At 40.4% G+C, this 12097-nt stretch overlaps 1 protein-coding gene across 5 annotated transcripts in view; it reads left to right on the forward strand.

The window, feature by feature from the left end:
• The window catches only part of NOL4 (nucleolar protein 4), a 192827-nt gene that overhangs the window by 105444 nt on the left and 75286 nt on the right, over positions 1-12097 (forward strand). For all 5 annotated transcript variants that reach the window (XM_031052881.2, XM_005153542.2, XM_005153543.2 and 2 more), the window contains exon 6: positions 8292-8575. In XM_031052881.2, the coding sequence (XP_030908741.1) occupies positions 8292-8575 (284 nt within the window). The remainder of the gene's footprint in view (positions 1-8291; positions 8576-12097) is intronic.

Below are 12097 nucleotides of genomic sequence, written 5' to 3' on the forward strand. Positions count from 1 at the left end.
TCTTTATCATATTGTGAAAGGGAATGGAGAAGATGAATAGATATAGCTGATTTTGACTGGCTTTAAAGTTTTATATTGAACTTGTGCTTGAAACATTACTTGTGATGTAAATGAAGCATAACCGAATACATAACTGTGATAAATTGGTATTAAACGGTCCTTGTGAAAAGTGGTGGGAGTGAAATGTGACCTCACCTTTTTATCAGTTCATTTAGAAAAGTCTCTATAATTATTTCATAGTACAGAAGTTCTGTGAGTCAGCACTCTACACCACCTTTTGTCTGATTCACGGTGTTCGTCTCCCAAAACTGCCTGCTGTCAGTTGCCACCTGTATAGAATATCTTTTCAATAGCTCTTTGCTAGGAAGATTTACAGGCATGCCTTGGGTTTATGGGGTTAGGAAGGAATGTAACTAACTTGCTTTTAATTATTTGCTTATGTAGCATATTATTTTCATTAAAGTATTTTAACATACAAAAAAACCCCAAACAACCAAAACCAGCCCACATGCATTATTGAAGCCAAAGGTCAAAGAGAACAGCATAGTAACTCAAAACTGGTCTGCAGTCTGTCACTCTTTGGTCTGCAGTACTATCTCTTGCAAGTGATTTCATTCAAATCAACCAGGTTGCTAAGGGTGTAAGGTGGTGGTTACCACCTGACCTGGGCTGGTGGTGTTTGGCCCAAACTGATGAAAGCAATCTTCTCACAGAGGACTTTGATAGACAAACTTTATGAGTGGGTTTTATGACAGCCTGCATTTGCGCAGCCAGCAGCTTCAGTCTCACTCATCCCACTCAGCTCATTCACATCTAATCTCCTCCTTTTAGAAAGAACAGTTACCTTACAGTAACTGCTGCTCTCAGAGATTCTCTGTCAACAGGCAACCCCCTCAAAGTGTTCATTTAACCTGGGTGCATGCTGCCTTGGAGTCTGCAGGCATCAGTGTCTGTTTTGGGCCCTCTCCCATCTTCACTTCGTAGAGCAGAATGAACAAAGTTGCCCCAGCAATTGCCTTGTTTATTTAGTGTGATTAATCAGACTTATTATAATCAGAAATGGTTTTGGCTTCTGGGATGCCCTCATGTAGTCAGAATGTCTCAAAAGAGCCAAAGGTGCTCTAAGGTTAATTGTTTTTCCCTCAGCAGGCTTCATGCCTTGCTTCATGGCAAAAACAGGAGCATTGTTAGAGCTGCTTTGGTATCATGTGGCTCTTGATTCATTCTTAGTGTTGATGAGAGGGTTTCTTAGCTCCCTGGCCCATTACCACATCTGTCCTTTCAGCAGATCAGCACTTCCATGTGGCTGTATGGTTGCAAGACTGTGTCACACTATGCTGTAGTGTACAGCTGAAGGCCAACACTATGGATTGCTGACTAGTTAAATATGCAATAGGTTTCAGGTAGCTGAAATCTCAGCTGTATAAACTACTTAAGCATACTCTAAATATTAATTGAATTCTTGTCTGAAGATTAATTTGAGAGAGGGAGAGGATTTATTCAGAGATCTGTCTTTATGTAGAATGGTTTGTTGACTCCTTCCCGACTTACCTGCAAGGAATATGAAAAGTCTAGGTGATTTATAGCATGAAATTGATTTCTATGAGTTATGCAAGAGATCCTTTAAAACATCTGGAGATTTTTCTCTCAAGGAGACAAGTGAGAGTTAGGTATATGTAACTGCATTTGAGATTCACAGTATTTCAATGACACTTATATCAGAGTTCAGATCTTAAATTTGTTCTCTCAGAAAACTGGTGTTTGAGAGACTTGCTATTCCAGCCAGATTTGGTTCACACTTCAACTTGCTCTCCTTTAAGAAACTGTTCTTACTGAGAGTGGTATTGAGCATTTGACATATCTGGTCTAAAGACTATTTTCTTTGGGTGGAGGAACTCTATTATAACCCTTAACAGAAAAATCTCTAATTCTAGCTATATATGTATGCCTGTTTATAAATGTAGACATAGTTTGGTAGGGGAATATAACCTATGAATTAAGAACTGGTTTCCTGTTCTAAATCAGAGTGTTCTTAAACTATCAACTCTATATACCTTACAGAACCTTTAGAAACTGTTCTGATAATCATTATATCTAATCAAACTATTCTTTTGTTATAATACCTAGTTACTAATATCTCTAATATTCTGTTTCCTGTTTTCCTGTTCTACTTTCACTTCTCATCCTTTCTATCCCTATTATTCACTGTTTCAAGTTTTCTGGTTTCTGTTCATTCCACCTTTCTTCTTCTAATCACCTTTCTCTCTTTGCTAGTTTCTCTTGCTTGTCCCTTCTCTTCTCTCCTTCTCCTTCTTGTCTACCCATTACTCTTCTGCGAGAGCTCTCTTTTTTCTTCTCTTTCCCTGTCACTTTGTGTTAGATGCCCTCGATCTGACCATCTAGCTCTGTAGATGGTCTGATCTAATGAACTCTCTGCTGAGCATTGCTTGATCTTTGGCAGACCATGCTTAGTATACTTGAGATGGAGAGTCAGGATGACTTCCTGCCAAAGGACTTGTCAAGGGATCTGCATGAGCTGGAGCTCAATGTGATGATGCTTGTAGGAGACCTACTGCAGTTCGTTTTGAGTCTTAGCGTCTTGAAGTGCCCATCAGGATCTTGCTCTAAGGCATGAAGGAGTCTGGCATCTGCTTAAGAATATTGTCATGAGTTGGAATTCCATGCCTAAGCCTTCATCAAAAGGCAGCTGCTACCTGATCCAAAGATACTTTCCCTCTGCTCTTGAGTCTTTCTCTGAGGGGTGATGCTCTTTAATCCCTGGAGGAGTATCTCTGTGTAAGTGAGGCACCAGCTGACTGTTCTTGAGAAGAGAAACATACATGTTTTGCAGTCAGGCTCTCCCTTTTCAGGCTGAAGTAAGAAAACCGGTTGTAGATGCGCTTCCAGTCACCCAGTGTTCTGGGGTAAGGGTATGAAAACTGCACAGTTCCTAAAGATGTGTCCAGCCCTGAGCAAGCAGCAGCGTTTGATGAGGCCATCATTCACTGCCATGGTTGATACATTGATAGCAGTGTTCCTGGGAAGTGATGAAGATCTGAGGTCATCCCACAGCCTCTTCTGTGACTGCCCTGATGCAGGGCAGGGCAAACCTCTGCTCCTCCCTTCTCAGCTCCCAGGATGTGTGGCATGCTTCCCTGGAGGAATTACCATAAAACCCATCTTATGGTGGTGGTTCAGACAAGAGGCATGTTGTGAAAACATGCTGTCCTTGCACTAGTGGTGCAGTCAGTACCGCATTCCCAGATGTAGGCTGGTCAAGGTGGAATTCTAATTTTCCCTTCATCAGGCAGTGGTGGGAAGGGAGCCAGGAGTGACTGCTGACTGATGGCTGTGCTGAAGTGATGGCCAGGGATGGCAGCTGCAGTTTGGTTAGCTTCCTGGGTCAGCAGTAGTTTGATGGCTGCTGCCCCACAGGCACTGGTTCTGGGGTGGACCAGGCCTCAGTGGGGTCCCTGGCAAGGACAGGGCTGGACCCAGGCAACCCCAAACTGCCACCATGATGTCAGTGGTCCAAAGGATGCCACCATACTCCTCAACTGTGCTCCTGCAACCTCTCCAGTGCCCCAGAGAACAGCCCTTCACCTACTTCCCCTGATATTGCCATTAGTGGTGTCCTTGTCATGAAGGAGGAGCTGCTGGCAAGCTGCCTCAGAGAAGCAGTCACTGGCAACCATAGCTGGACAAAGCCTCGGCACCCCTAGGCCTGTGCACAGCTCTCCTTAAGCTGCCTCTGTCTCTGCGGGGTGGAGGAAAAAGTACTTGCTAAGAGAACAGGCTTTCAGCATTAGCAGTTTATTGTTACTGAGGTGTTGTGATAAATAAAGGTGACAAAGCCACAAGCAAACTGCTGATCCCTACCCAACCAGTGCAGGTGCAGCCCCACTCACTAGCCATGCTGGGTGCAGTGAAGAGGTCAGATCTCAACTCCTGCCTCAGAGAGGCAGTTGCTCCAGGGCAGGGTGGTCTGAAGACAGGTCTCCATCAGACTGGCCATACCCCTTGGCAACTGTGTGGTGACCCTTGCAGTCACTGTGGGCTTAGGAGTGGGACACCTTGGCCCAGCAGCAAGAAGCAGGACCAGGAAGCATTGCAGCCATGGCTAACTGTATCCAAGGGTGAGGTCTCCTGGGCCAGACCTTCCTGCCTTTTCCCCCTTATCAGTAATTCCTGATGTGGTCTGTTTCTGATACCTCAGAAACTCTTGCTTTAGAGTAGCCTTATTCTTGGCAAAAATAGACCAGCTACCCAGGGATGAGAAATGTACTAAACCTTGTAATTTAGTTACCTTGGTAACATCTGTAAGGAACTACTAGCACTAAACCATTATTTTTTTTTTCTTGATGTCTTTTATGGCAATACATGTTTATATTTACTTGGCAAAAGTGTGATTTATAGCTATTGTAGCTATTCTCCTGAACATTATCCTGACAGGCAGTAGTTCCCATTTCTAACAAGCAAGGTTAAATGGCTATAGAAACAAGTATTTGTCATCAAGTAGCTAAGCTTTTGCTAGGTGTCCCTCAGGGATCGGTGTTGGGCCCGGTCTTGTTCAACATCTTTGTCGCTGACATGGACAGTGGGACTGAGTGTGCCCTCAGCAAGTTTGCCGATGACACCAAGCTGTGTGGTTCAGTTGATACACTGGAGGGAAGGAATGCCATCCAGAGGGACCTTGACACACTTGGGAGGTGGGCTGATGCCAACCTCATGAAGTTTAACCATGACAAGTGCAAGGTCCTACACCTGGGTGGGAGCAATCCCAGGCACAGCTACAGGTTGGGCAGAGAAGAGATTCAGAGCAGCCCTATGGAGAAGGACTTGGGGGTGTTGGTCAATGAGAAAATTAACATGAGCCAGCTTCAGTGTGCACTCACAGCCCAGAAAGCCAACCATATCCTGGGCTGCATCAAAAGGAGCATGACCAGCAGGTCAAAGGAGGTGATCCTGCCCCTCTACTCTGCTCTCGTGAGACCTCACTTGGAGTATTGTGTGCAGTTCTGGTGTCCTCAACATAAAAAGGACATGGAACTGTTGGAACAAGTCCAGAGGAGGGCCACGAGGATGATCAGGGGACTGGAGCACCTCCCATATGAAGACAGGCTGAGAAAGTTGGGGCTGTTCAGTCTGGAGAAGAGACGGCTGCGTGGAGACCTCATAGCAGCCTTCCAGTATGGGGAGAGGGGGCCTATAGGGATGCTGGGGAGGGACTATTAATTAGGGACTGTAGTGATAGGACAAGGGGTAATGGGTTGAAACTTAAACAGGGGATGTTTAGACTGGATATAAGGAAGAAATTCTTTACTGTAAGGGTGGTGAGGCACTGGAATGAGTTGCCCAAGGAAGCTGTGAATGCTCCATCCCTGGCAGTGTTCAAGGCCAGGTTGGATGAAGCCTTGGGTGATATGGTTTAGTGTGAGGTGTCCCTGCCCATGGCAGGGGGGTTGGAACTAGATGATCTTCAGGTCCTTTCCAACCCTAACTATTCTATGATTCTAGGTAAAGCCAAAATGTAAATACTGTATTATTTTTCGAAGTGTTACAATGTTTGATCACATTTAGTCAGCACAGGAATTTTTTCACGGGTTGTATTTTAGAACAAATATTAAAAATGTGTTTATTTTTTTTCTTTTGCATTGTAACATTCTCACACATGTGCTTTAGCTGTCAACCAGGCATCATATGGAGGGGGGAGGAGAGGGAGTAGGAGTTGGAGGAAGCATTATTGCTTATGATTACAAACTACAACTAACAGCCTTGCTTTTTGGACTTGGTTATTCCTGGATCTGGCTCCAGGCACAGCTCTCTTCCTACTCCATCATTCCCATTAAGCCATCTACATCCTGGTAGCAGGTCCTCATCACAACCCAGGATGCTCAAGTGCTGGCACAAAGAATTTCCCTAGGGATCAGACTTGTGTGCTGCAGAGCAAGCAGTGCCCCCAGATTTTAGGTGGCTCTTTGTATCCTCTGGTTACTCGTTTCTCTCTTTCCTCCCAACAGCAGGGAATTTTCTGAGCCCTTTAAAGGGAGGGGCATCCCTCACTCTGTGACCCGTTCAGTAATTGATTTAATTAAATAGAAACTAACTGTCACTTGTTAAACTGATAATCAAGAAGCCAATTATCTGTTAACAGTTCTAAATACACATTAGCAGTAACCAAAAGGTTTTTCTCTTATATAAAGAATCCTGGAATTCTGTCTGATATCTCAGAGCTTTTAAAATGAGTTGTGAATATGGCTATTATCTTTTTCTGTTCTTTTTTTTTTTTTTAAAAAAAGGGTCTTACGTTAGAATGCCATTTTCTAGTTCAGAATAATAAAACTGCATATTTATTTCTAAAACTACTTTTGAAATTTTGCCCTTTTTAATGTGTTTTATTGTAAGACATGTCTTGGAGTATGATAGAATGTTTATTAAGGGTAAATCCTGCTCACCTTAATCATTTACATAGCTGAAATTCCTGAGCAGCCCCATGTTTTTAAATCAGAACATTTCCATTACTCTATTGGAGGTTGGGTTGGTGTACACTTTTAAGAGTCTTATGCTAGGAATGTTATGTCATTTATTGTATATAAACTTGTATTTGTAAGAGGTAATGTAAAAGTGGTACATACCAAAATATAGCTTTATTTTTTATTGCAGCCAATAATTATGAAGTATTTTATACAACAAACAAACAAAAGTTTCCTTGAAAACACATTTAAACTATGATTTTTATTACGTATGTTCATAAAACTAGGTTGGGTTTTTTTACAGGTTTATAAAACAAAGGAATTAAAAAATATGTTCATAATGTGTGCCCAGTCCTTTTATGACATAAAAATGTTGGATGAGTACAGCAAGCAAGCCACTGATGTTGATTGCTTGTCTGTGGCTCTCTAAGTACTTAATTGAATTGGATCATTACCCATTAATACAGTATTTTCTTCATTTTTTAAATTCTGATCTGAGGGTGGTGAATAGTTGATTTTTACTGTAATAATGATGGAGAGTCAACAGCTTGGTTAATCATGTAGTTTCAAGCATGAGTGTTTCTGAGCACATCCTTTAAAGAATGTGTTCTGATGTTTTTTTTAAATTCCATGTGTATATAAATGTGTTTGTTTCTTTTCCATGGAAGTTGTTTAGAAGAGCCCAAAAGCAGATGGTATATTAAGGTACTAACCTCTTAGGGTCCATCTCATCCCATATCTCCAGTTTCAGTCTGTACATTTTCCTGGCTGCTAATCCCCCAGTTTTGCTTCCAGCTTCACTATCTGCAACAAGCAGAGGCTTGTAGAGGCCTGAGCAGGTGTTTGCACCATTAGCAAACCCATGTAGGTTGCCAAAAAAGAGGTGCGATAGACAACAAGAAGTAATAAATTGAAGGCCAAATTCTGCTGCCATTTAATCCGTTGAAGGGAGAGCTGTTTTACTACATTGTCTGCTGGCCAAAAGATTGTTTAGAAGTAAAGGGCTGAGTAGTAGCACAGGTGGCAAATTCTGGTGCTGACAGACAGGATCCACAAACCCATAAGCATGTGAAGACACACATTAATCCCACATTTCAGCTCTAAAATCTAGGGGTAACAAGAAGACCTCCAGAGTTTACAGATACAAGTTTCAGGTTGATAATTTAATCATTTATTGAGAAGTATTTAAAAATATGTTATGATGCATGATGAATGAGCAAAGTGAATGAGCATCTGAACTAAATAAAGACAGGATCTTTGTTTCTGGAGTCAACTTTTCCAGTGTAATCTCTGCTGCCAGCAGTGAATACATCAGATGTATTTACATTGTATCTGTGCAAGAGGGTGTTTATGGATATGACATATGCTTCTCTGCACCCTTAAAACCTGAGAACTAGACTCTGTCTCCGTACCATGTGCATCTCTGTTGATTTCAGAAATATGCAGTACTGCAGTAATGAGCATGCTATAAGAATCTAAATAGATCCATAGACATATGGGCAGGCAGATGGATTAACGCAGACTTTGTCACGTTGTCCCTAAGAATCCTTTGTGATACTTATCTTCTGTGTACACAGTGACACTAAGGTGTCAGCCCAGATCATTTCCCTTAACTTAATAATATTTTATGAATTTACATAAAGTTTTTACTTGAAAATGTGGAGGAGTGTGTGTGCACATTTTGCAGAAATGTACTGGTGCTAGTAATATAAACCTTTTTCATTCTATTTTGAAAAACATTATGAAGGTATAAATTATGTTTGAACTGGACAGAGATGATGATGTGGCATGTGACTGAAAATATATATTTTTTAATAGATGATTCAGCCGCAGAGAGTTTTAATGGCAATGAGACCGTGGGACACAGTTCCAATGCTTCAGGGGGAACACACTGCAGGGAGATGGCAGAAACCAACAGTAATGGCAAAACAAATCTGGAGCAGGATGAGCAGCCTCTGAACCTGAGTGACAGTCCCCTCTCTGCTCAGCTGACTTCAGAATACAGACTAGATGATCACAGCAGTAATGGAAAGAACAAATACAAGACTCTCCTAATTTCTGATCTCAAGATGGAACGGGAGGCAAGAGAAAATGGAAGCAAGGTAAGATGCTTCCACATGCTCCAGATATAAGTGCGTAGCTTAGAAAAGGTGAAGATTTGTGAGGCCAAACTAAAGGTTATTCCCAGCTAAGCACCTAATGCAATGTGTCTAATGTTTGTCACATCATTACTCCAATGCTATACATAGATTTGTATGCTGTTACACATATATGATGCATACATAAAGTGTATGTGCTTGTACATGGGTGAATACATATATATAGGCATGTATAGCGTGCTGACATGATGATGAAAATCAGTGCAGTTCTCCATCAGGCATGAATTTATTGAGAACTGTCTACATTACCCATTTGAAATATATATATTAAAATATGTATATAATGGGATACATATATGTATGTATAATACACTGAGATACATATATCTATGTATATTTATAGATGACCATCTCATTACATGTATTACATGTCTGTAGAATGAATTGTTATGAATGCTAAGTGTATATGCCCAAGTAAATTACTACATGTGAATTATCAGCATCCAAAAGGAGCTGATTTGGTTCCTTCCCGATTGTTTATGTTATGCAGGCACCTAACCTGAATTAAAACTGACAAGTTTGTTTTAAGAAGCTGTAATCCCCTGAGGGCTTTTCTCTGTAGTTTCCATTATGTGGCTAAGGAGAAGTGAGGGTGTTTATATTGTAGATAAAGATAGAGCCTTCATAGTGGGCAGCTAGCTTTCTAGGTGGGTGCTTGTCCTGAAGGCATGCTGTCTGAAGGGTGAAGAAATGGCCTGTATCTATGATACATTGATGCAGTCCATTGATCTTTTTGGTGACAAGTTCCTGTTTTGTAATTGATAAGTGTCAACTGGACTGCCCCTTTTAGAGCAGCAATAATAGGATGTTAGTATTGGATCCAACTAGTATTAGGCCTAATCACTAGCTTCAGGTGGCCTACTACAAAATAACCTGACAACATAAATATACCTTGAACAGTCACATTTTTTGCAGGGCTTTGAAGTAGCAGTGATGAGGAAAACTGCTTTTTCAGGTTAGGTATATTTTTAGGTATATGCAGAAAGGGATTGTACACGACTCATATGTAGAGAACATTTTTTTAAGCTAAGGTTTTAACTCCTGTCTTCATTGCCTGTGGATTAAAAATAAAACATTGAAATGTTTTTTAACTGAAGTATCTGATTTTGGTGCGTAGAAGGGAGACCAAATGGGAGATTGTTAGTCTTTCTTGGCCATTCCAGTTTAGCAAATCATGTATCCCAAAACTTTCTCCAAAAAATCTTTATGAAAACCTGTTTATCTGCATGGAATATTTTTATTTCTACAAATTTTCATTTTATTGAAAATGTTCTGAATAGCTGTAGTGTCAGAGTATGTATACACTCCATTGCTGGATTTACTCTGTACTTTGGCTGTTACACAGGAAGTCTCAAATTGGCTGATATGAATGGTATCGTCATTTGCTTAAGGGCACATTGTTCCAATGAACCTTTTATAAGCCAGTCACCCAAATATTGATAGACACACAGGCTCTTTTGCCTGAGGTACATTGCTTCTGCCATTACTTTTGCAAATACACAAATAAGCTTGGTGAAGAAAGTGAGGAGTCTTAATGTGGAACTCATTTATAGCTAAAACAAGAACATAACCTGATGTTACATTTCCAATTTTAATCAGATATAAATCAGATGCAAAAAAAAAGTATTAAAAGGTGTTAAAAATCTGTTAAAAATTGTAAAAATGAATTGAGATGACAATCAGACATCTCATCTTTGTTATTCTACAAATTTTAAGAGGCTTGAATAATCCCCCAAACTGATACATTCTTTCATCACTCATTGTCATTCTACCCACTCTATACTGCCAACAATATGCAGATTTGTCTCCCCTTTTTGTCCCAGTGAAACTCATGTTGATGTTTACAGCTCAGTTAAGTATATGATTTATTAGGTATGCAGCAAAATTTATTAAATATGGAGTGAAGTCTTTAAGAACAACACACTCCTGGGATTAACAAAAATTTGTCAGGGATTTGTCAGATGAATGTAGAGTAAAAGAATGCTTTTGTGTCCAATTGTTAATTATACTCCTAATTTTTTTAAAAATTATAGTTTTAGAAAGAATAAAACCCTTTGATGTATTAGAATAGATGGGAATGTAAAGCATCTCAGTGTTCCATATTCATACATATACATTCATATAAATCATTGCTACTGTTTTACCTCAAGTGGTATCTTACATGCTAAAGAGTCAGAGAATGTTTTACAAGCCCTACGAGGTTCTCTTGCCTTCCCCTGGTGATTCAGGTTACTGAGCCCCTCCAGAGGAATGTTCTGGAGGTGATTTTTGACAATGCAGAAAATCAAACTCCTAGTTATGTGCAGTGCTTACTGGATGCACTTGGGCAAGGGTATCACATGGAACTAGCCAGAACTCCTCAAAAAGGAGACTAAATAGCAAGTAAGGCTAACAGAGTACTGTAGCTTACTAGGGGCCACATCAAACATATCCTTATTACCCAGAATGCACCAAGTTGTTTTTTGAAGTCATCATAGTGCTCTCACAGCATCTAACCTCCAGCCTTTCACAGTGGTAGCATTATTAGACATGATTCGACCTGAATAATGGTGTAATTGGTAGTGATGGGTAAGAAAATATGCTTAGCATAACCTCTAATCATGTTTTCATGAGAAAAATAATCTGCAGTGTTCACAGAGTATCAAAATGATGTGCCACTTCTTAGAGTATTCTTATAATAGGTATCTTTATTAGCAAAGAACTGAGAAAAATTAAGTGGGAAGTTGGTGAAGAAAATACCTGGTTTCTCAATGAAGGGAAATATATTTTAATTACTGGGCTAGGATTGCAGGAAGTAATACATTATTCTTCGTCCAGCTTCAGCAATGGCTCATTTAGCCTGCAGAAGATGTTACTTGCTTGAGATGGCCAGGACTCTGTGAAATCCAGAGGCAAAGGCCTGAAGTTGGGAAGATGTATTGTCTGGCCTGCTCCTGCCCTGCTTTGTCTGAGCCTCCTTTTTGGATACTGCTTTGTATATGCTTTATTAAATTTGACGCCACAGTTTCTCTGGTTGGATGAAGCCTTGGGTGATACGGTTTAGTATGAGGTGCCTCTGTCCATGGCAAGGGGGTTGGAATTAGATGATCTTAAGGTCCTTTCCAATCCTAACTATTCTATGGTTCTACGATTCTATTCTAATCTATTACTAGGGTTAATGATAACACATCAGAGCTGAATCTAGCCACAACAAAAGCTCTTTTTTTTCTTGGTTGAAAATCGTCAATGTAATAGATCTCTTCCACCAAATCACAGATTTTTAAGGGAGTTTATATTTTCCAAAAACAAGCAGTTTTGTTAAATTATAGTATAGGTATTTGCCTATATAACACTGTTTACAAGAACGACACTTTCTTTGTGTGTGTAGTGGTGGGCTCTGCCATTTGACAAGACAGTTCTGATTGAAGATTTGGTACATGCTGCAGAAATAAGATCAGGAGAAGCAGTTGGGATAAAAATTGTAGT

Source organism: Melopsittacus undulatus, chromosome 1 (assembly GCF_012275295.1).
Source record: "Melopsittacus undulatus isolate bMelUnd1 chromosome 1, bMelUnd1.mat.Z, whole genome shotgun sequence".
Taxonomy (NCBI): domain Eukaryota; kingdom Metazoa; phylum Chordata; class Aves; order Psittaciformes; family Psittaculidae; genus Melopsittacus; species Melopsittacus undulatus.